Here is a 22,622-nt window from a genome sequence, read left to right as displayed (position 1 = left end):
CCTCCAAACCCCAGCACAACCCGCAGCAAGTCAGGAGACCCTGGGACACAGGCCGCCCCACCCCCACCCCCGAAAGCAGGACCTGAGTAGATGGAAGAGACCCCTGCACCCAGCTGCTGCCCCCAACCTGCACTGCTCATGCTGCCTTGCTGCTGGGGTCCAGAGCCCCTGGCCACCTTCAGGCTCTCTGGAAGCTGTCAGAGAATAAGGAGGAAGAAAAAAAAAGAGACTCTGAACTTCAACTTAAAAGATTGAAAGTATTATCTCCAAATTTTGCTGGAGAGTCAAAGTCAAGTCTCTGCCTTGAGCCCCCCAGGGTCTGCCTGTTTCAAGCCAAGCCTCGTCGGGCCCCCAGTGCAGGCGGGCGAGCCCGCGGGCAGGGCGGCCCAGGAAGGGGTGGGCAGGGGCGAGTCCCGGCACACATGAGAGAAAATGAAGTCCAGTGCAATCTAAATAAATAAAAGAAGGGAAAAAAGTTTTAGAAATCTGTGTTTACTCTGGCACGCGACTGGCCTCCACTGCTTTTGACATATTAGGAAAAATTTTGGCGGGGCCCCATTAGAAGCACTTAAAAAGGCATATGTTTCTTTTCAGAACACAAGGGGCTTGGAATGTATTGTTTAAACAAAATTCTTATGGATCTCCGATTCATTTAAATATATATATATATATGTGTGTGTGTGTGTGTGTGTTTCACTGGTGCTTCCTGTGGCATTAATTCCTTAACTCCCTCTCCCCAGGCCATTTGAAATCATTATTTTACTGACTATTTTTGCCAATTGTGTGGCCTTAGCGATCTATATTCCCTTCCCAGAGGACGACTCCAACGCCACGAATTCCAACCTGGTAAGTGCACCGCCGTGTGCCTGCCTCTGCACAATGGCAGTGGGGGCTAAGCTTGGACCACGTGGATTCAAGCTGGAACATGCTTGATGTTACAAAAGCCAGCCGAGCTTGGATGTCAAGGCCTCTTTATTCACATCAGCACCTGTCTTATCTCGGCCTGTTGTGAGAAAGACTGTTTCGGTCAGGTAGTTGGGAGCAGGATGCACGCGACTGTGAGTTCTGGGCAGTGGCCCGTGGGTGCTCTTTCCACCCGCATCCCGGAAGGGCAGGTGTCTGCTGGAGTGAGTGTGCCTTCTGGATCCTCCGTCGCGTTTGCTCCCCGGGCCGTCATTCCACTGAGGGGGCTTTGCTCAGGTGATTCGTAGGCTCAGTGCTCGAGAAGTAATTTCTAGGAAGCTTGTAGGAAAGTTTGCTTTTGCAGCCAAGATGGACTATTTAGTTAAGAAGGTTTTATGTTCTTGGGAAAGGCGGCTTTCCATCTGGATGGTCGGGAGGCCAGTGCTGGCAGTTTGGGGTTAGAACGTGTCCATGGAAAAAGCGTGGAGAGTGTTTACTTTGCGCTGAGCCTGAAGTCATCACAAAGCCGTCTGGGCACAGAGGGGGCTGTGGAATGCAGCTGGCCCGACCAGGCGCCCCGGGATCCTGGGCCGCCCGCCGGCTCGGGGGGGAAGTCCTGCCTCTCCCCTCCCCTGCCAGGACTCCAGAGCTTCTCACGTGACCCCACAAAGTGCATCTCCCGGGTCGTTGGCAGCTTCCTGTAGTTAGTGACAGGGGACAGTTGGTGGTTGTTTCTGGAAGAAACAGGAGAGTACCAGGGCCTCCTTCTCCTGTCGCCAGCCTCTCTTGATATCACGGGGTAATCAATTCTTGTGCTTTTTAGTCTTTGACATTTTCTTGGGCCCCTGCAGCTAGTGTGTCTGATGCCTGTTTGGACTTTGCAGCCTTTGCCTGGTTGTCTCAGGGAGCCTGGGCTGTGTGTGGGGTCAGGCTCCAGAGCTGGCTGGCGAGCTGAGTGATGACATGGCAAGCAGAGCCCAAGTCCACGTGGCCTGCCGAGGTGCGACCTTGTGTCAGCAGGCAGGAGCTCTTTGCTGTGTCAAAAGAAACACACCAGGGGTGTTCCAGAGGTCCCCTGGAAAAAGCAGGGCCTTCCTTGGTGCCACCTCTTCTCCCAGTGTCATGTCACATAACCGTATCCCCCAAACCCCACCCTCCGTGAAACTCTACAGCCTCTCAGTTAATCTGCAACTTAGAAAAAGACTCCGAGGCCTGTTTGGCAGCCAGTGACACTTTGGGTCGACTCTGGACCGAGGCTCAGAGGAGGTTGCTGTCATCTTAGGTCCCAGGGATGGCCCCTCACCCAGAGTCAATGAGGGTGGGGAGTGTACAGGTGGGTGCTCTGGGTGGCTGAGTGCTGCTGGCCCCTCCTCACGCTGGGCTGGAGAGCAAGCGGTCCTAGGATGTCCTCCGGGCTGGAGCAGAGGGACCATGGTTTTAAAATCACTCCACAGGGTGATGGACAAGCTCTGAAACTAGGCAGTGGTGATGGTCATACAACTGTATGTAAGTTGTACCCTCACAATGGGCAGATTTCCTGGTTGTAAGTTGTACCTCAGTAAAACTGCTGTGAGTAAAGGGTGACCCCCGCAAGCCCAAGCTAGTCCAGGCTGCACCACTGGTCCGTCTTCCGTCTTCCCCCATGAGGGTGAGCCCATGTGGTGGAGGGGAGGCGTTGGGGGCAGCCAGGACTTGGGGGACCTTATACTAGGAATCAGGGTACACCAGAGAATGTGGGAGCTGAGAGGGGGTTCTAGTTGCTAAGGCAGTTGCTGCCTCTCTAAAGCCCTGGGTTGGGCAGTGACTGTAAAGTAGGGGAATGTGCCCGGATGATGGAGAGTTTCCTCCAGCCTAAATATATATACAGAGACACACACACATATACACAGGTACACACAGTCACACATATATCAGACACAGACACACATACATGTACACAGACACACACAGTCACACAGATACACAGATACACTCACAGACACACAGACACACATCTACACACATACATGTACACACACAGTCACACATCTACATCATCTACACAGACACAAGCACATATACACACAGTCACACTATACACAGATACTCATAATCACACATATAGAGACACAGACACGCATACATGTACACACACAGTCAAACAGATACACACATAGACATATACACAGATGCATGCATATACACACAGGCACACATACATGTACACAGACACACAGTCACACATGTATACACAGTCACACATGTACACGGACACATGTACATGTACACAGACACACAGAAACACACACCTACACAGACACACATTTTGAAAATTCCTCTCATTGGGTGAGGGGCGGGCAAGAGATGCCTTCAGCCAGGAGGTCAGCTTTAAGGGGCCGGGATGAGGGCCAGTGACCGAGGAGCCTGTGGACGGAGCAGGAGGAGACTGCAGAGGGCAGGTGTCAGGCAGGACTCCAGGGACACTTCCTGCTGGGCGAGGCGGGGAGGGCTGAAGGAGCCCCAGGCCCGGCTCTGAACATCTGTGGCAGGTGCAGGGGAGGGCTGGGGCAGGTGGACAGGAGGCGCCGCGGGGCCACCAGGGAGGTTCCGCCTGAAAGTCGAGGGAGATGGCAAGAGCCGAGTCTTCCAGGCTCGAGAAAGAGAGATTTAAACCCATAGGAGACGGCGGGGGGTGGTTCACACTCACCTGGCTGGCAGCTCTAGGCCGACAGTGCGGAGAGTGGGCTGGGGCGCCGGGCGGAGCAGGGGCCTTGGGTCATGTCTATAGCCTCTGGAACCCTGAAGCAGGGGTGCGTGCGGCTCTTTGTGGAGCTTTGAGGACCAAAGCTGTCCCCTTGTCCCTCCAGAATGTGGCCCCCAGATCACTGAAGGGCCCCTGAAAGGAAGCTTGACAACCTCCCATGACTCTCATGGCTTTTTTAGAACGAGAAACTGCAGTTGCAGAGTCCCACTCAGAGACAGAGGCGATACTGCCCCTACAGCAGAGGGCCTGGCACCTCAGAGCCTGTGGATCCCCTCGGGTGGGGCGGGGAGCAGCTACAGTGTGAGCCCGCAGGGCTCAGAGTCCATGGGTTTAACTCGCCCGCCTGGCACCCCTGCTGCTGGGCATCACCGGCTGCTTTTTGGGAAAAGCGACCCAAATGTTTGCCCTCTTGCAAGTGGGGCCCTGTCAGCTTGCCCTCTCCCCATGGCTCTCTATAGGGTCCAGACAGAAAGAGACAAGTCAGCTGCCCAGAGATGTGTCCTCTGTCGGGTCCAAGAATAACTCACTTAGCAAAGCCCCTCACTGTCCAGAAGGAGGGGGTCCCCCTGACACCTGCAGGCCCACAGCTGCCCTCCTGCTCTCGACTTCCTTCCTTCCTTCTGCCCAGCTCCTTCCCCCTGCAACCTGCTTGATACAACCCTGGTTTATTTTCCTAGCACTTTGCTTTTTTTTCTCTTTCCAGGAGATGAAAAGTGTTTCAGTATGGAATTTTTTTTAAAGATCTTTTTCTCATTATTTAAGTAAAAGCCTGTTTGTTTTATGCTCCATCTAACATACACCGTTGCACCCAAATCCGTCATCTTTGTTATCTTTTCCTGGTGCTAGTGGGGCAGAAGGAAATGTGAACAGGCCCGTGACATGGTGCTTCTTTCCGCATTATTCACAGCCTTGTTGCTGGCAGTGTGACCTGCCACGCAGAGCATCTTGTAGAAATAGTGTGTGAACCCCGCCATGCCCTCGCCGGTGGCCGCTGCCCTACAGGTAAATTGGACGAGGTCTCCTGAGCTCTGTTGCTGGCAGGGTGGACTCATCGCGTGTGGAAAACTCCCAGCTCCCAACAGACCCTAAAGTCAGCTCAGACTTGGATTGGGTTGGAATATTAAGAGAATATATTTGGCGACTGACCTTGTGCAGACAACAGGGCTGTGTTGGGCTTTCTGAAGCCAGAACCAGGTAGTTCCAGAGGGGCGAGGGGCAGAGGAGAGGCCAGAGGAGGAAACATGGGGGCTGGGGCGGGGGGAATGGGCTCAGCAGAAGGGCCCAAGTGTCGGGGAGAAGGCGGGCCTTTCCAGTTTCCCATTTATGCTGTGAGATGGGGCGACCCCGACTGGCTGTAAGGATGGTGAGCTCAGGCCTGGGGGCCATTAAGGTGCCAGCAGAGGCTGTGTGTGCTGGTTGGAGAGCTCACAGCCCGAGCCTGGGGCCCTCTGTCTGGTCCTGGATGCAGGTCCCACAGGACCCTTTGGGAGAGCTTTTGTGGGCAACGAGACACACAGGCTCTTGGTTTCTGGAACCCTCACCCACAGAGGATATCTGGGCTGCCCACTCGCGGGTCTCATCACACAGGGAGAGAGGCAGAGAGGCCTCAGGGCTAAAGAAGGGTCCCTGAGGGACAGCCCCCCACCACAACTCACCCTGCAGGGACCATGTTTGGAACAACCCCAGTCCCTGCTGGTCAGCTCGGGAGCCAGGTCTTGCCCCAGCCTGTGGGGTCCCCTTCCAGGCTGCACTGGGCTGAGGATACCCCATGGCCTGTATTTAGGATGCGTCAGGGTGTTTTGGGTGTGTTTGGGAAGCAAGCAGAGATGTGGGCTCAGGCCCTGGTCCTCCTGCAGTAAGCTGAGCCTTCTTGCACCGTCAGGTCTACTAGAAGGCGAGACGTTTCTGTGGGGCTTGCATGCATCCAGTAGATGAGAGTTGGGGTTGGCGTGTGGTTCCCAGGTGTGGGAAACCCACTGACAGGTGATGGCAGGTGGCCCGCATCGCAGCTGGTCTTGTCTGTGGGTGCTCAAGGTGGGGGTGTAGACGGGGTGGCTCGGGGCTCAGCCCAGCTCCTAACAAGGGCCTCGGGGAGACGCTTCGCTGAGGCAACCCACCCCCCAACCCCAGCCCTGCCCTGGGGTCTGCTGAGCTGGTCTGGGTGGGACCCGGTGCAGCTACAGCCTATGAGCCATTCTGGAGCCAGGCCTGCAGCGCTGACCAGGGGAGAGAGGGACTGACCCAGGTGAGGGGCAGGGGGGTGCTCCCCTCAGTCACTGAACCTTTCTGTTTGTGTCTCTTCCGGCAGGTGGGGCCGGGAGACCTGCTTAGTCATAACAATTCCCTTTTGCAAGTGACCAGCAGGCGCCAGTGCTCTGCAAACACTGCTTCTAATCCCCACTACAGTAAATGGTCACATCTGTTTACTTGTTTACTTCAGGGTGGAGAATTCATCCCAGGAAGCTGCTGTGTCCCCAGTGCCTTGGGCAGGGACTGGCACCCGCCAGGCTCTTGATAAATATTTGTTGAGTGAGTGGACGGGGAGTGGACGGAGCCTGCCAGATGGCGTCCTTTTAGTTCAGAGAAGCAAAGTGACTGGCGAGAGGGGGCCAAGTGTCACGTGGACTCATGTGTGGGGGTGGTGGCCCCTGTTCCCCTGAACGTGCATGACTGTGAGGATAGGAGGGGGTGGGAAGAATCCTCGGAGATAAAGCGCCCGTCCCAACACCTCGCCCCGCCTGTGGCAGCATTAACTGGTGTTTTAAAAAATCAACTAGGTTCTGTTGCAAAATAAAAATGGTAAATGCTGGGGTAAGCAGGGTTGCACAGATGACTGTCATAGGACGTGGCATCTCTAACTCAGTGGTAATGTCTTTGTTCCACGTGCAGACACCGAAGTGTTGTGTGGGTCAGGGTGATTAGGGCATCGCAGTGACCCTGTGAGGCCTCCTGTCATCCCATTTCACAGATAAGGACACTGGCTCTCAGAGAAGGGACATGGTCTGCCCTGGAAACGCAAGCATCAGGGTGTGGATGCAGGCACGTGTCCTCAACCGTCAAGAGACAGCTACCTTGTGTGTTCATCAGGCAGGGGTTCCCTGGACCAGGCAGAGGGTGCCACCCCACCTCCCCATCACAAATGGTGCAGGTTTAGAAACACCTGTAGTGTAGGAAGCTTGTCCTGAGGACTAGGCCCTTGGAAGAGAGGCTGGGCCGTGCAGGGAGGCCAGGGCGGCTGGGTGGCTGCCCTGGGGACCAGGCATCTCCAGTGGTGGTGAGTGCTCCTGGACAGAGCCCTGAGTGCGGGGGCTCCTCCTCCCCACAGTTTCAGAGACGGGCACTGCCTGCTGCCCGCTTGCCAGTGGCCGAAGCTTTGAAGTCTAAGCGTGTGACACCCCTTGCCCCATTTTTATCCACCTGCGTTCGTTCGGGGGGAAAACGCTCCCTATGTACACTCACACTGTATGTGATGGAAGCCTTTCCTGCACCCAGCTCCTTTGAATTTAAATATATTTGAGGAAAGCCTTTCTTGAATATAAAATCCAAACCCCTGGATCCTTCAAAGGAAATTCTGAACAGGTCGCGTCGTTTCTTGGGACTGTGGTGCCCTTGGATGTGCCAAGGGTTGAGCCTGCTGTCAGGCCGTTGGGAGGGTGGGGGACTCTGTGGGTCCCTGCAGCTGGGGTCTGGAGTGCCCCCATGGGATTCCTAGGGACCCCGGCAGCTGTGGGCGCCTGTCTGCTGGGCGCTGGCCCTCACTGTAGGCTGCCCATCCCATAGGCTTGGTGCTGGGTCAGCAGGTCCCACGGTGTGCGTGTAGGAAGAGCTCATTGTGATAAAGTGCCTTCCCGTAATTTGTTGGTCTGATAACCTTGATCCTGGCTTCTTAGGAGCCTTGCTGCTAGTTGCCCCTGGGCAGAAGGGGCAGTGAGGGGCTGAACATAGGCATCTGAGATTCTAAGATGATTAACAAAGGCCCTGAAAGCAGTGATGTGTGTGAACTGGGGTGGAAAACCGATAGAAGAGGTTTTCCTGGAGAAACTGCTCTTGAGTGAAACCTGAAGCCTGTGGGGAGTCTGCTAGACTGATGGTGGGAGGAGCAAGATTCCAAGTCAGAAGAGGAGCCAGGACTCCACACAGAAGGTACAGCTTTGACATGTAAACACAGCTTCCCAGAGCCCAGTCTAGGACCATTCTTGGGGTGATGGGAATTCATTCACCAAAAATCCTTACTGGGTGCCTGCTGTGTACGGCGCAGCCCCACTTATGGCAGATGCCCTCGCGAGGCATCATTTTAAGGGAGAGAGGTCACAGCACCTAATTGAAAAATGAATTATTCAATTGTAATTGGCCTCTAAAATATTGACGTTTGGGTATGAGACTACGTTTGTTATAAGTTAATATTTTACTTATACTACTAAAAGAACAAAGCCCAAACTAATGATTGCTCACTGGCCTGGAAGGAAGGACTATATCACAAAATCTCTTAAACCGTGATTGAAAAAAAATGTTCTAGGGTCGATGGTGGGATTTTTAATCCTGCCGAAATTTAACCCCTAAATCATGGAACTTACGCTTGCGGTGTCAGACGGATGAGGGGTGAGGAGGAAGAGACAGGTGTGGCTGCTAGAAGGATGGTCACACCCGTCCTCAGGTATAAGGAGGGGGTTCCCGGAGGCCAGAGCAGAGCAGAACTGAGCAGACCTCTCTACCACTTTGTGGAAACTGTTCAGCAGGAAACTCAATTATATGCAAAAAGTTTCTGCATTTTCAGGGTGCCTTACTGTTGGGAAGATGCTGTCTGATGTCATTTCTTACCTCTGAGGACAACTTGAAACCCACAGGTGCCAAAGTCATCTTTTTCTCCCTGTAGCCAGGCATTTTTAGTAAATGTTAATATTTGTAACAAAAAAATTTCATAGTCATTTTTATCCTGTAATCAGGAGGATTACTGCCCGAATTATTTTTCAGTGGGAGTGTGCATTACTTCAGCAAACTCCGGGAGATAGTAGAGGAGAGGGAAGCCTGGTGTGCTGTCGTCCATGGGGTCAAAAAGACGTGGACACGACTGAGCGACTGAACGACAACATGCATTATTTATTTATTTTTTGGCCACACCATGCACCACGTGGGGTCTAGTTCCCTAACCAGGCATGGAACCCAGGCATCATGCATTGGGACTTAACCACTGGACCACCGAGGAAGTCCCTCAGAATAATTGTTTTCTTTTCTTTTTTTTTTTCAGTATTTCATTTTCTTTTATTGCCAAGTAATACCTCATTGTGTAGACAAGCAACATTTTATCTATTCCTCGGTTGATGGACATTTGGATTGTTAATTCTTTTTGGCTATTATGCATAATGTTGCTATGACCATTTATGTACAAGTTTTGTGTAGATATACATTTCCATTTCTCTCAAGGATACACTTCAGTAGAATTGCTGAGTCATATAGTAGTTCTGTTTAACTTCTAAAGAACTGTCAAACTGTTTTCCCAATTGACTGCTCCATTTTACATTCCCATCAGCAGTGTATGAGGGTTCCAATTTCTACACCAATCTTTCCACCAGAACTTGCCATTGTCCTTTTTATTATAGTCATCCTTGTGGGTAGGAAATGGTACCTCATTATACATTTCCCTAGTAATTAAGGATGTTGATCATCGTTTAATGTACTTAAAGCTATCGGTATCCATATATCTTCTTTGGCGGAGTGTCTATTCAAATATTCTGCTCATTTATTAGTTTTGGGGGGTTTTTTGGCTATAGAGTTGTATAGTTCTTTATACATTCTGATATAAGTCTCTTAACAGCTATATGATTTGCAAATATTTCTCCCATTCTATGGATTGTCTTTTAATTTTCTTGATGGTTTCCTTGCAAGCACAAAAGTTGTATCTGTTTTTTTTTTTTTCTTTGTCTTTTTGTGATTTTGGTGTCACATCTAAGAAACCAATGCTTAATTCAAGGCCATGAAAATTTGATCTCATGTTTTCTTCCAAGAATGTGATAGTTTTAGCTCCCACATTTAGATCCATGCTTCATTTTGAGGTCCACACACTGTGCAAGCTAGCAGCCCATTTCATTCTTTTCCACGTGGATATCATGCAAAAGATAATATCAAGTCGTACCAGCAATCTTTGTTAAAAAAAGAGTGTTCTTTCACATTGAATGGTCTTGGTACCTGTATATATCAGCATTCTCCAGAGAACCATTAGCATACATTATAGAGAGATTTATCTTAAGGAATTAGCTACCATGATCGTCAGGCCTGGCCTGTCTGAAATTGTAGGGCAGGCCAACAAGTGGAAATTCAGATAAAAGTTGATTTTGTAATCTAGAGCCTGAACTTTGCAGAGCAAGTAGCAAGCTTTCTTATGTTGCCGTCTTGAAGCAGAATTGCTTCTTCTTCTGTAAACCTGTCTTTGCTGTCAAGGCCTTCCACTGGTTGAATGAGACCCACTCACCTACTGAGGGTAATCTGCTTTACTTTGATCAACTATTGTAAATGTTACTGACATCCACAATACCTTCCCAGCAACATCTAGACCAGGATTTGACCAAACAACCAGGCTTCATAGCCTAGTCAAGATGAAATATAAGATTAACCATTACAGCACCCTTGTCAAAAATCACGTGACCACAAATGTATCATTTATTTCTAGATTCTCCACTCAATTTCATTGATCTATATATGCCTATCCTTATGCCAGTACTGCTGTTTTGATTATTGAAGCTTTATGGTAAGCTTTACAATCAAGGTGTGAGTCCTCCAACTTTTGTTTTGTTCAAGATGTTTTAGCTATTTTGTAGTCTCTTGCAACTCACGAATTTTAGGACCAGCTTGTCCATTTCTTCTAAACTTTCACCAATCCATTTATTGTCAAACCAGCAGGGAAAGGAAATTCCTAACCAAGGAACACTGCTCAGAAAGTACTGTACCATATCTCCAAATCCCTGAGAATCAGTTCTGGAAAACTTTTCACTTTCATGCATTGGAGAAGAAAATGGCAACCCATTCCAGTGTTCTTGCCTGGAGAATCCCAGGGACGGGGGAGCCTGGTGGGCTGCCGTCTATGCGGTCGCACAGAGTCAGACACGACTGAAGTGACTTAGCAGCAGCAGCAGCTGCTCCTGGGAAACCTGCTCAGCCCCGACAATGTGGTCCGGAAACAGGCAGAGGTAACCAAGCGCGCCGCCCCCCGACTCTCGGCGCCCCGGGTCGGCGCGCCGACCCTTCCCCCCCGACGCCGCCCGCCCGGGCCTCGGTCGGTCAGCCGCGGCGGCGCAGGCCAGGCCGGGCCGGGCCGGGCCGGGCCGGGCCGGGCCGGGCCGGGCGGGCGGCGGCCGCGCAGCCCACGTGTGAGGCGGCCCGCGGCTCCCTGCGGTGCCCCCGGGCCCTTCCGCCCCTTGTAGCCGCGGCGGCGGGCGCCAGTTCAATTGTTTTCTTTTCCTTTTCTTCAAGGTAGGCATCTTGAGTTGGGCCTTTTGGAGAAAAATAATAAAACTTTTTGTCTACTCTGGTGGCCTTTGCCTGTGTTAGAGCTGTTCATCTCAAACGTCTGTAATTCTGTAAATGGAGTCAGCTTCTCTCAAACGTGCAGGTGAAGCTGTCGTCCGCTGGCTCCTTGCAGATGGCACGTTCGTTCGTGCGATGTGCATCCGACGTGAGGGTTAGGCAACCTTGGGGCGGGAAATCCAGATCTGGGCCCTGCAGACTTGGCTTTCTTGGTGTCTGGCCTCCACTGACGTTCTGTGCTGCGAACGCTTCCCAGAAACGTTGCCTCTTTGCAGTGAGCGTTCGGTCATTGCCATTGGCTTGTTGCTGAGAAGACAGGAAGGTGAGATGGTGGAGAGAAAAGTGGAAGGGGGCTCAGGGTTCCCAGAGAAATGGGAAGGGAGCAGAGCTGAAGAGAGAAACCACGTCTCAGGACAGAGGAATCTAAACGAAGTTGTGAAGCACCATGGCTGACCAGCAAGAGAGGAGATGCAGATTACAGAGTGAAGGGAGACATCGACCACCTTCCCAGGCCTTTTGGAAGCATCTGTGGGGCTTCCCTGGTGGCTCAGATGGTAAAGAATCTGCCCTCAATGTGGAAACCCTGGTCGGGGTTTGCAGAATCAAAGAATCAAACCCTCAGTGTTTGACTCCTGGGTTGGGAAGATCCCCTGGAGAAGGGAATGGCAACGTACTCCAGTATTCTTGCCTGGGAAATCCCATGGACAGAGAAGCCTGGTGGGCTACGGTCCATGGGGTCACAAAGAGTCAAACACGACTGAGAGACTAACACTTTCGCTTTTTTTCCACTTTGAGTAATTAAACAGGCAGCAGGCTTTCTCCCAGGTGAGTCATTGTGAAAAATTCACCCTGAACACCCAGGTTTCCGTGTTCTCAATTCCCAGGCCTCAGATTACCGTGTCAGTTGTGCGGGTTCCCCTTGGAAAGAAGATGCCACAGCACATGTGGGCACAGTTTGGAGGATGCTGGGGGAGGGGTACATTTGTGCAGCTCCTAGGGCTTTTTGTTGTTTGTGTGTTCACATGCCTACATATACTTACACACGCACTTATATGAAGCCTGTCAAATTTTTCAAAACTTTCTGGAGGAATTAGCATCATAAAATCATAAAAAAATCTCCGAAGGGCCTTTAGAGCTGAGAGAGGAGGGAGGCAGCCCACATACATCACCCGCACAGCCCCAGAGATCTCAGGGAAATCTCTCATGAAATGAACTGCCTGCTGCCCGACAGCCTCTAGGAAGCATCAGCTCTGCCTTCATCCTAAAATATTGCATTGAGAGGACCTGTCACAGAGACGCTGATCCCACTTACGGGCACTGGGACTCAAGTGTCATCTAGCCGCTGCTCTCATATTAGCCCTGCCATTCCCGTAGGCGTGTTTACCCAGACTCTCCAGGGCCAGGCCAGGGCTCTGCTTTTCAGGGATGTATTCCAGTCCCTGTGTTCTGAGTCACGTCTCCCTTTAATCAGACTAACAATGGGCACCACTGTTATAATTCTGGAACAGGTGTCCATCCCAGGGACCCAGATGTTGACCACAATTCTACAGCTGTGCAGTGTCCAGCTCTTGTGTGCAAACAGTGAAGCGGATTCAGAGGCAAGGTCACCAAGCCAGGGCCACCCGGGGGAGGATGCGGTGCAGCGAGGGTGTGAGGCACGCTCCGTGTGACTCTGAGTGCTTGTTCTCTCCAGTGTGAGAAGGGTTTGCCACCACGTCCCCCGAGATGTGTTCCCAAAGGGGCCTGAAAGGGGAGAGCGTGTGTGTCTGAGCCCAGCAGTGACTCTCCCTACCCTTGGTCACGGGGCAGCCGTGTCCGTGGGGCTCAGAGCTTGGCCCCCATCTGGACCAACCCTGAAGCTTGTTCTTGGCGTCTCCAGGGGAGATGCCACAGAGCACTTGCTTTTCTGGGGTCCTCTGGGGGGTGGTGATTCAAGTCTGGAAGGGTGCGGTCTTGGCATCCACCTGAGCAGCGGCAGAAATCTCACCAATGATGTTTGGGGCTCGTGTGGAATAAACTCAGCAACTGATGGGTTTGCTGGATGTTCAAGCGTCTGAGGCTGAGGAGGAAAGGGTGGCTCTGGGCCATGCGGGGACTGTGTGCTTTGTTCTCTGGACCCCGCAGAAGCACTCAGAGGAACACACATGTTCAGACACCTGTGGGCTGGGGAGCATCTGTCCCAGGCTCTGGGCCAGGAGAGAGGAGAAAGCCCTGGTGAACACATGGAATGTCAGTCCTTTCTCCTGGGCCCGCTTAGAAAGCCCAAAATGCATTTAACGTTTCCATCGTAAGACTTCTCTCTGCTGATGGGATTTGGAAAGCTGGCCTCTAGGAAAAGCCCAGCGTAGGAATCTCCTGGGAGCAGCGAGCAGACTGTTGCTTTTTCCTGACTTCCAGCAAGATCTTAATTTTTCCTGACTTCCAGCAAGATCTTAATTTTTCCTGACTGTTTATGCACCTTCCACCACACCAGAAAGCTTCTGGGATCAGGGCTGCTCTTGGGGAAGAGGAATGGCCCAAGGGGCAAGGGCAGAGGCTGGTGTCTGCTGAGAGCAGCAGGTAGGACCTGGACTTGGGAGGCTGAGCCCCCAGGGCATGGCAGGTCCAGGCTGGGGTGTGGCGGGTCCAGGCGGGTCCAGGCTCTGGTCCAGGAGCCTGATGGGTTTCCTTGATCTCATCACAAAGCCTTTCATCATTGATGATGCACTTTGAGTTCACTCTTGGGAGAATGACTTGGGAGAGCAGTGGTAACTGCTCCCCCAGGGCAGGTGCCAAGGGCCTGAGGCAGCCTTGTCCTAGTGTGCCAACACTGGTTTTGGTTTGGCTCTCACGCCTGAGTTCACTGTTGATCTGTCTTGAATGATGAAGGGGTTGGAGGGGTAGGAACTGACTCAGATTCCACTGGGTTCCACTGAGCCCATGTGCTCTATTCAGAGCAGACTCTACAGGTGGTGTGGCAGGAATCAAGTTTATGGATCAGTGGAACTAAAGGAAAAACTAGAAGCTCATCACGTCGAATTCCCTGACTTTATAAGGAAACTGAGGCTAAGTAAGATTTTGCTCGGGTCTAAATGACATGGAAGTCACCTGTGCCTTAACCAGCGCTGGGTCCCACGGCCCTCCGTGTTGGGTGACTGGAGGGCTGTGGTCCACCTGCATCCTCTCAGTGTCGGGAAGTGAGACAGATCAACCCTAGGAGGAAGATGAAGCCTCGGGGGGTTAGTTCCAGAGAAAATAATTTTGCGGTCCACCCACCCGACCTGCTCCACGTGGCCCAGGCCAGCAGAGTGAAGGGTGGAAGGGAGCATCACTACTCATCTGAATTTGGTCATAAATTTCCATGTCTTGTGAGTCAATGGAGGACTTGGCCCCCTTCGTGCTATCTGCGTTGGTTGGCCCTGAAACACCCTCTGGCTGCTTGCCTGATGACAGGCCCTCATTCCAGGGAGTGGTGAGCCCCAGCACGGCTGTGGAGGGGCACTCTGCCTGTGCGACTCTCCAGGTTAGGATGGAGGCTCCTTTTGAAAAAATTGTGGTGAAACATTAAAAACAAACAAACAAACAAACACCCTTTTACCCATTTTGGAGCGTGTATACGTACCATGGTGCCTGGGTGGCTGTAAGGGCACATGCAGTCATGTGACCGTCACCACCCTGGTCTCCAGGACTCTGCCATCTCCCCAGATGGACACTCTCTCCATAAGCACAGCCCCTCCCCTCCCCCAGGCCTGGCCCCCACAAACCTCCTATTGTCTGTCTGTGGTTCCTCAGAATGGAATCACTAACTCCCTACGGCTTCATCTTGTGTCTGGAGGCCCCCAACTAAAGTGGGAGGAGGTGGATGGATGCCCTGCCAGGAAGGACCAGGGACTGTGTTCTCTGGGGATGTGAGGGCTTCAGGCTGTGGTTCTGCTTCTCCCCCCAGGGTGGGGTGCAGCCCATGCTGGACTGTCCCCCATCCCGGGGCGGGGGTGGGGAGCAGTCTGTGCTGGACTGTCCCGCCTTCTCATCCCATTTTCCTTCCAGAGAGTGAGGTGGGGCTGGTGCCCATCTTCTTTGTGGGTAGGCATAGACCATGAGTAAGACAGTTTGGGAACATACTTGGCAAACAGGGAATATTCACTGTCTCAGAAGAGCTGAGTAATCACTGGGCCCCTCCAAGGTCCACCACTTCAGCTGTCCTCTCTGCATCTTCAGATGGTCCCTGCTTCCCAAGATGCTGGGCAGACGTTCTTCTAAATTAAAGGAAAAAGGAATACTCTGCCTTCCCCCGGGGATGCTCCTGAGCACTCTTCTCCGTCCAGGGATGTTTTCCTCATAAAACCCTACAACAGGCCTCCCTGGAGGGTTTTCCTATAGGTTCTCCGTCTGAGAGTCTTGGTTCTTCCTGACAACTGGAGGCTTAGTTACCTCCCCCATTGACAGGCTGGACTGAACAATCAATTGAGCCATCCTCCTGGCCAGGCCGCCATCGGGGGTTGGAGACAGGAGTGGATGGGGCAGGTGGGTACAGAACGCACCTCAGGGCCACACTGACCACGTCCGGGCAGCGAGGAGTCAGAGCAGGAAGGCGAGCGTGGCTGTGACAGACTCCTGGAACGACCTTATTTTCCAGCTGGAAGCCCGGGTTTGATTCTGGAGTTGGTGTTTTCTATTGTAGCTGTGATGCCCTGGATCCACTGGGCAGAGGGGTCTCAGGCAGAGTCACAGAGGGTCCCCGAGGTTCCCACACAGGAGAAACCAAAACCAGCAGATCCCACCCCCTGGGGCCCCAGCCCTCCCCCCGCCCCGAGGCCTGGGAGATCCATCCAGAGTCTAGCTCACTCTGTGCTGTTTCCTCACAAGAGAGTTTGCTTTACAATTATTCATTAATCTGTAAAAATACGTTTTATGCACTCTTCTGAATCGATGTTATGTTTTATAAAAATAGAATAAAGTGATATGATAATGAGGGAAAAAGCACAGCAGTTTAGAAATTGTGATTGAATGCCCTCCTCCCAAACCATGCTGAAATTATGGTGAAGGAATCTTTAAAAAATGCATAAACCGCAGAGATAAAATGAATGGAAAAGAAGACAACAGCAACCATATGTGTGTGTGTATACATGTGTGTGTATCTGAGGGTTGTTCTCATTTGTTCATTTTTGTGTTTGAAATATTCTTTGATGTCTTATTAATGCCATGGTCCTTAACAACCGAACAGCTGCAGCCAGCCACATCATGGAGCTTGGCTTTCCAACACTTTTGTGGAGGCCTCCCAGATTGAGACGATCTCCTGGAGAAGGGAATGGCTCCCCACTCCAATATTCTTGCCTGGAGAATCCCATGGACAGAGGAGCCTGACGGGCTATAGTCCATGGGGTTGCAAAGAGTCGGGCACGACTGAGCGACTATTTTCACTTTCACCTTCCCAGGTCTTCTAGTTTCTGTTGTGTTTTCCAGCCCCAGGGAAGTTGATGGTGATCAGTACACAGAGCCCCGACCAGGTCTTTCTCTGTAGACACATCACAGTTGGATGTGAGCATACACGTGTCGCTTAACTCAGCTCTGATGGGTGCAGGCGGCTTCAGCACCTCTTTTAAAGCAGCGTTAATGTCCGCTGCACCACAGAAGCAATGCCTTCCTAGGCCCTGGTGGTGGGTGAAGGTCGGAGCTGAATCCAGAGCTCGCTGGAGAGGCCCTACCTCCGTGCAACCCAGCCTGCCTCCATGCAACCCAGGCTGAGACAGGTGCTTTGTCCTCTATTGAAGACCAAGGAGACCCTCTGGATGGGGGCATGGCTGGCACAACAGGGAAGGATGGCTGAGACTCCCCAGCGGTCCCTCACTTGCTCTCACAGTGCAGCCTCCAGTCCTCTCTAGGCTGGAGATCTGAACATCCCCCAGCATCTTTCAGGCTGGCAGAGGCAGCTAGCCTGGAGAAGAAAGCCCTGAGGACACGTCAGGGTCCACCCTGCAGGACGACTCAGCCACAGACCCCCAGCTGACAAACCCACTCACCACCCCTGTCAGTTTTCTGTAGCTTCACTCTTAAGTATAATCAGTCAATTAAGGACACCTAAATATTTGGAAGTCCCTTAAAGTGAAAATAGAAAGCAAAGCAAACAAGCAAAGGATGGATATTTAAAACAGAATATGAAAGGAGAAACCTTAAAAAACAACCCAAACCATCACCAACAGCATCCTTTTCTGTCTTTAGAGAGATGCAACAAGATGCTACTTCCCTGAGACAGAAACTGATTTCTGTGCAAAAGGAATATTCACGAAACAAAAAGGAACTCTTGGAAATTAAAAATGTTGTAGCTGAGGGCTATGAATCATTGAAAAACAAAATTAATGAATCTCCAGAGAAGCAGGGCGAAAAAATCAGAGCTGGGAATTAGGAGGGAGAAAATATGACAGTGAGATGACCAGTCCAAGAAGTACAGCCTCTGAGAGCTTGAAGTTCCAGAAAGAGGTAACTGAATATGCGCTGAGGGGTGGCTCTCAGGGATACAGGCCAGAACACTGCCTACAACTAAAGGGCATCAGCGCCCTACTCTGTGAGCAGGGCCCACAGAGCGCCCACACAGATGGGCACATCACTGTGAACATATCAGGAAAGTGGGGGCAATCGGACAGTCTTACCAGTTTCTAGAGAGAAAAAAAATACATTACAAAGGATCAGGAATCAGCCTGGTTTCAGGTGTTTTAAAAATAGAAGCAAGACGACGGGCAGTGCCCTCAAAATCCTGAAGGAACAGGATTTCCAGTTATGAATTTTATACTCAACCAAATTATTGCCCAAGCAACAAGTAGAACAAAGACATTTTCAGGTGAATGAAAACCTCAACAACAACAAAAACAGCTAAAAGAAAAACCCCAAACCAAAACCAAGTTAGCTCCGATGCTGCAAAGCCACTGGGGGAAGTTCTCCATAATGAAGTGGGATTAAACCAAGGGAAACATAGGATTCAGGAAACGTGGAATCCAGCTCAGAGAAAGGCAAAGAGCATCTGTGAAGGGGGTCCCTTCCTAGTCGTCACGATGTAGAATCAGACACTGATCCCAACAAATTCCCATGCTATTCAGGATGCTGGAGAAGGATTAGAGAGATGAATCCTCGCTTCTCATATTGGGAAAGAAGTTAAAACTTGGTAAGCAGTTATAGAAGCACATGATTTAAAAATATGGAATTAACTACCCAAAGATACAGCTAAGAAGCTGAAAGTGGTATGTGTTAGGGAGGAGGAAATAGGGCAGTCAGGAAGAAAACTATGTATTCATTTGTCTTTGTTTGCTTTGCAATGAGCCTTTGAGAGCTATTTGACTTTAAACTATGTGGATGTACAATAGATAAGAATGAAAATTGGAAGAACCCCCCAGCTTGTTGCTGAGAGTGGGGATCCCTGGAGTCCTATACTGTGTATTCTTTTACTCAACACCTCTCTTCCGGATCCTCTGTAACATGCCAGGCATGGTGGCAATTTCTTTCTTCAGAGTTGGTCAGTCTTTTCACTGCTCCCGTCTGGACAGTCCTGCTGGCGGCCTGTTCCTCCCCTCTGTCCCTGGATCTCTGCAGGGTGAGGCTGCAGCTCTCATGGAGCATCCAAAGAGTCAGGCTTGCCTCCTTCCTTCTCTTGAACGACAGGTTATCAGGGGTGATGTATTTTGGTTTTTCTTCTGAAGGGGAGAAGCAGGTCCCAGCCACACATTCCTGGGGGGGCCCTTAGGGGTGATGGACACGATGTTCTTCCTGTGCTCTCCCTGCCTCCATCCTCCATGTTGACCAATTCTTCACCTCCTGCTTCCCTAGAACACCCCGTAGTGCAGGCAGGAAAGGGCCATTAGGGAAGGCCCACAGGAGCCCTCATGGTCCTGATATTTATTTACACTTTTGCTTCCTGAAATCTCATTAGTTGAGACCCAATTCTTTGAGTTTGGAATTTAAGGAAAGTGCAAATGAGTCTAAGAGGAAAAGTACCCTGAGCCACTCTTGTGGTCATTTCCAGCCTGGCGTCCTCACACTCTAGCAGCTCATAAAGGGCATAATGATGGCTCTTGTTAATATTTCAACACTCCTAATGGAAACTGCCCATTATTCCAGATAAGGCTATAAAGAGTCACTAAAACATCAGGGTTCTGTGGTCTCAGTGGACAGAGCCTGAGCTGACCTGGCATGGCCGCTCCCTGCAGACAAGGGGCCCAGATTCGTGGCCATCTGTCTCCGATGAGAAACGGGAGGGGAGATTGGAGTCACCAGTGCCATGTGTTTGTTTGACAAAACCCTGGAAGAGGCACTGCTGGGTGGTGGGACATGGAAGGGGTCTTCAGGAGAGAAGAGTGGGGGTCACCTCATGCTCCTTTCTCAGAGGATTTGTGGCTGGCAGGGCTGGGGGCAGAGGAGGGAGCGTGGGGCTGAAGACCTGCAGATCTGAGTCATCGCTGGCCAAGGGCAGTGCAAGGGGCCTGAGTGTCACCTCTCCTCACAACTCAGACCCCATTACTTGGCCTGGTTGCAGCAGAGATAAATTCTCTAAGGTGATCAGGGCCAGAGAGGATAGAAGCCTTGTGATGTGAAAAATGATGGAGCTGGTGGCCTCCTTCTTGCCCCGCACGAGTCCTGGCTCCATCCAGACATAGCTAGTCACTGGGCGGGGGCAGGGGTGGCCGAGGATGCTGCTGGCAGCTATGGCTGTGCTCAGGCTCCCTGTGGTTCTGGCTTCCGAGCCCAGAGCGGAGGAAGCCCCTCTGGAGACTGTGCGAATCTTTGCTGGTCAGTTTCCTGGCTGGTGACTCAGGGGTGGAAATGGCTTGGGGATTTTTGTTTTTGTTTTGTTTTCTTTGGAATCCGGCACTGGATAAATACACTTGGACTGTGGGGCTGTGGGGCCTCCGCCACCACGTCCTGTGACATCCTCTGATCTTGTGTCTCTAGCCAGATTGGGAGGCAGCTGACCTCTGTGTGTATCAGTTTCTCATCTATAAAAAAGGGCTACTCATGCCTTCCTGCAGGTCTGCTGTGATAGGGGTTTTGGGACTCAAGTTCAGTTTCACTGAACGTGTCCACCCTTCCTCCTTCCTAGGCTCTCACAGGAAGGGTCTTACACCCAAGGAGCGAGATCCAGATGAGCGGTGACTGTCTCCTTCCAGAGCCCAGCAAGGTCCCGAAAGGCCCCCTCTCACTGGGGACCCGGGTTTCCTCCCACCATGTCCCAACCAGGCTCTGAGGAGCAGTGTGAGCGCCCACGTGTGCAGCAGGATGGCGATGCTCACCCCGGTCCATGGAGAGACGAGCCCTGGGCCCCACCCAGTGTGCTCCACGTGGAGGCTGGGAGCGCGAGAGGAGGCTGGAGGAAGTGAAACAAAAACCAAACGTGAGAGGAGAGGGCTTGCCTTTGTGGCCATTTAACCCTGCCTATGGCATCAGTCCCCGAATGCAGCCAACTAGCTGCATCTCTTGTTGTTCAGTGGCTAAGTCGTGTCTGTCTCCTCGTGACCCCGTGGACTGCAGCACGCCAGGCTTCCCTGTCCTTCACTATCTCCCAGAGTTTGCTCAAGCTTATGTCCATTGAGGCGGTGGTGCCATCCAACCATCTCATCCTCCATCATCCCCTTTTCCTCCTGCCTTCAATCTTTCCCAACATCAGGGTCTTTTCCAATGAGTCGGCCCTTTATGTCAGGCGACCAAAATCTTGGAGCTTCCATTTCAGCGTCAGTCCTTCCAATGAATATCTAGGGTTGGTTTCCTTTAGGATTGACCGGTTTGATCTCCCTACTTTCCAAGGGACCCTCTAGAGTCTTCTCCAGCACCACAGTTCGAAAGCATCAGTTCTTCGGTGCTCAGCCTTCTTTGTGGTCCAACTCTCACATCTGTACATGATGACTACTGGAAAAACCATAGCTTTGACTATATGTACCTTTGTTGGCAAAGTGATGTCTCTGCTTTTTAATGTGCTGTCTGGGTTTGTGGGGAGCCCTAGAAATGTGATGAGAGTGCCTGGCATTATAGCAGAGGAGGAAACAAGAGGACTGGGGTGGGGGAGGGATCACTTTCCTTGGAGGAGAGTTGGAAATGATGACTCTAGAACCCTTGGCTCACTGACCTGCTTGGGGGAGGGACCTCTCAGAGGGGAGCTCTTGTCTTTAGCAGGGCTCTGCCATGCCCAGAGTGGACGTGCATGCTGACATAAAGTTTCCCTGTCTGTGCTTTTGGGGACCACTTTCCTTAGGACCAGCACAAACCAAATAATCTTGAGCACCGTCATTAAAACTAGAAACATTTCTGTCCTTCGCTTGCCTCACATGGGCCTGGAAAACTCATGAATGTGCCTTCCGCATTTAAAAATATGACCACTGAAATTTGTGCAGTGCTTTAAGTTTACAATGATTTCCTCATATACCATTTGAGCCTCCTAAGAGCCTATGACCTGTTGGCGGTGGTCTGAGTGTCCTCACTAGAGACGAGAAGACATGTTCACCCAGCAAGTGCTTGGCAGGACAGGACGCGGTCCTCACATCCACATCCGGACTCCTTTCTGTAACCTCTAAACTTCTTCTGCCCTCTGTCCTGGGCCTGTTACAAGCCTGGCCATGTTCTCATTGCTTCCACATGGAAGGCGTCCTGTGCACCTTCTTCCGTCTTCCAACAGGGCAGGGAAAACGGCTTTCGGCTTTGGTGAAGGTTCCCAGAGAAGTAGGATCCAGAAATGTCTTCGAGTCTGGCCCAGGTGCCAGCAGAATCTGGCCAGTGCATTTGCCACGCTGAGTCAGGCTGTTCCCCTGGCCCCAGACTTTGGGAGGATGTTGCAATGACTCTGGCAGCCCCGTGCGTCTCCCTCGGCCTCGCAGGCATTCCAGTGATGATGACGGCTTGTCGGGGTCACGGCCCTGGTACAAAGCATGGCTATTTGTGGCTGATGGAAAACATAACTGGAGCCACCTGCTTGCAGGGCTGGCTTCTCAGGCTCTGGGGCTGGAACCAGCTGGAGGGAGATGTTCGGCCAGGCCCACTGCTTTCTCCTTCCTGCTCAGGACCTGGAAGGTCCATCTCTTTGTCTGTCCTCTTCCTCCCTGGAGTCTCCCTGCTTCCTTCCTGGAGTCTCCACGCCCACGTGCTCAGGTCCCCGCTGTGGTTGCTCACGGTCGCTCACAAGAGGGTTCAATCCCCGCCTCGTGCTGTTTTTGGACGTCTTTGCGCACGGTATCCTAGCTGCATTTCTTGGGGCCAGACACGGAGTCTGCCTTGTCCTTCCTCTGTCTCCCCATGCCTGGGTGATGGGCACGACTGAGTGATCATAGATTGGTCTTGATGAAATGTGGCAGGGGTTACAGGCCACGTACAGCTCTGGGAGCCCAGGGACACGATTTTGTTACCTGGAAGAATTCCCCACCTCCCTGGGTTTCTGTCCTTTCCAGTGAGATGGAAGAGGTGAACAGATGATCTCAAAGGCCCAGACCTGAAGTTCTAGGACCAGTGA

At 51.8% G+C, this 22,622-nt stretch overlaps 1 protein-coding gene across 25 annotated transcripts in view; it reads left to right on the top strand.

The window, feature by feature from the left end:
• CACNA1C (calcium voltage-gated channel subunit alpha1 C) overlaps positions 1 to 22,622 on the top strand; it is a 391,155-nt gene that overhangs the window by 51,251 nt on the left and 317,282 nt on the right. For all 25 annotated transcript variants that reach the window (XM_027540909.1, XM_027540907.1, XM_027540916.1 and 22 more), the window contains exon 3: positions 741 to 846. In XM_027540909.1, coding sequence (XP_027396710.1) covers positions 741 to 846 — 106 coding nt within the window. The remainder of the gene's footprint in view (positions 1 to 740; positions 847 to 22,622) is intronic.

The sequence above is a fragment of the Bos indicus x Bos taurus genome, chromosome 5 (genome assembly GCF_003369695.1).
Source record: "Bos indicus x Bos taurus breed Angus x Brahman F1 hybrid chromosome 5, Bos_hybrid_MaternalHap_v2.0, whole genome shotgun sequence".
NCBI classification, from domain to species: Eukaryota; Metazoa; Chordata; class Mammalia; order Artiodactyla; family Bovidae; genus Bos; species Bos indicus x Bos taurus.
This window is presented reverse-complemented; position numbering and strand designations above follow the sequence as displayed.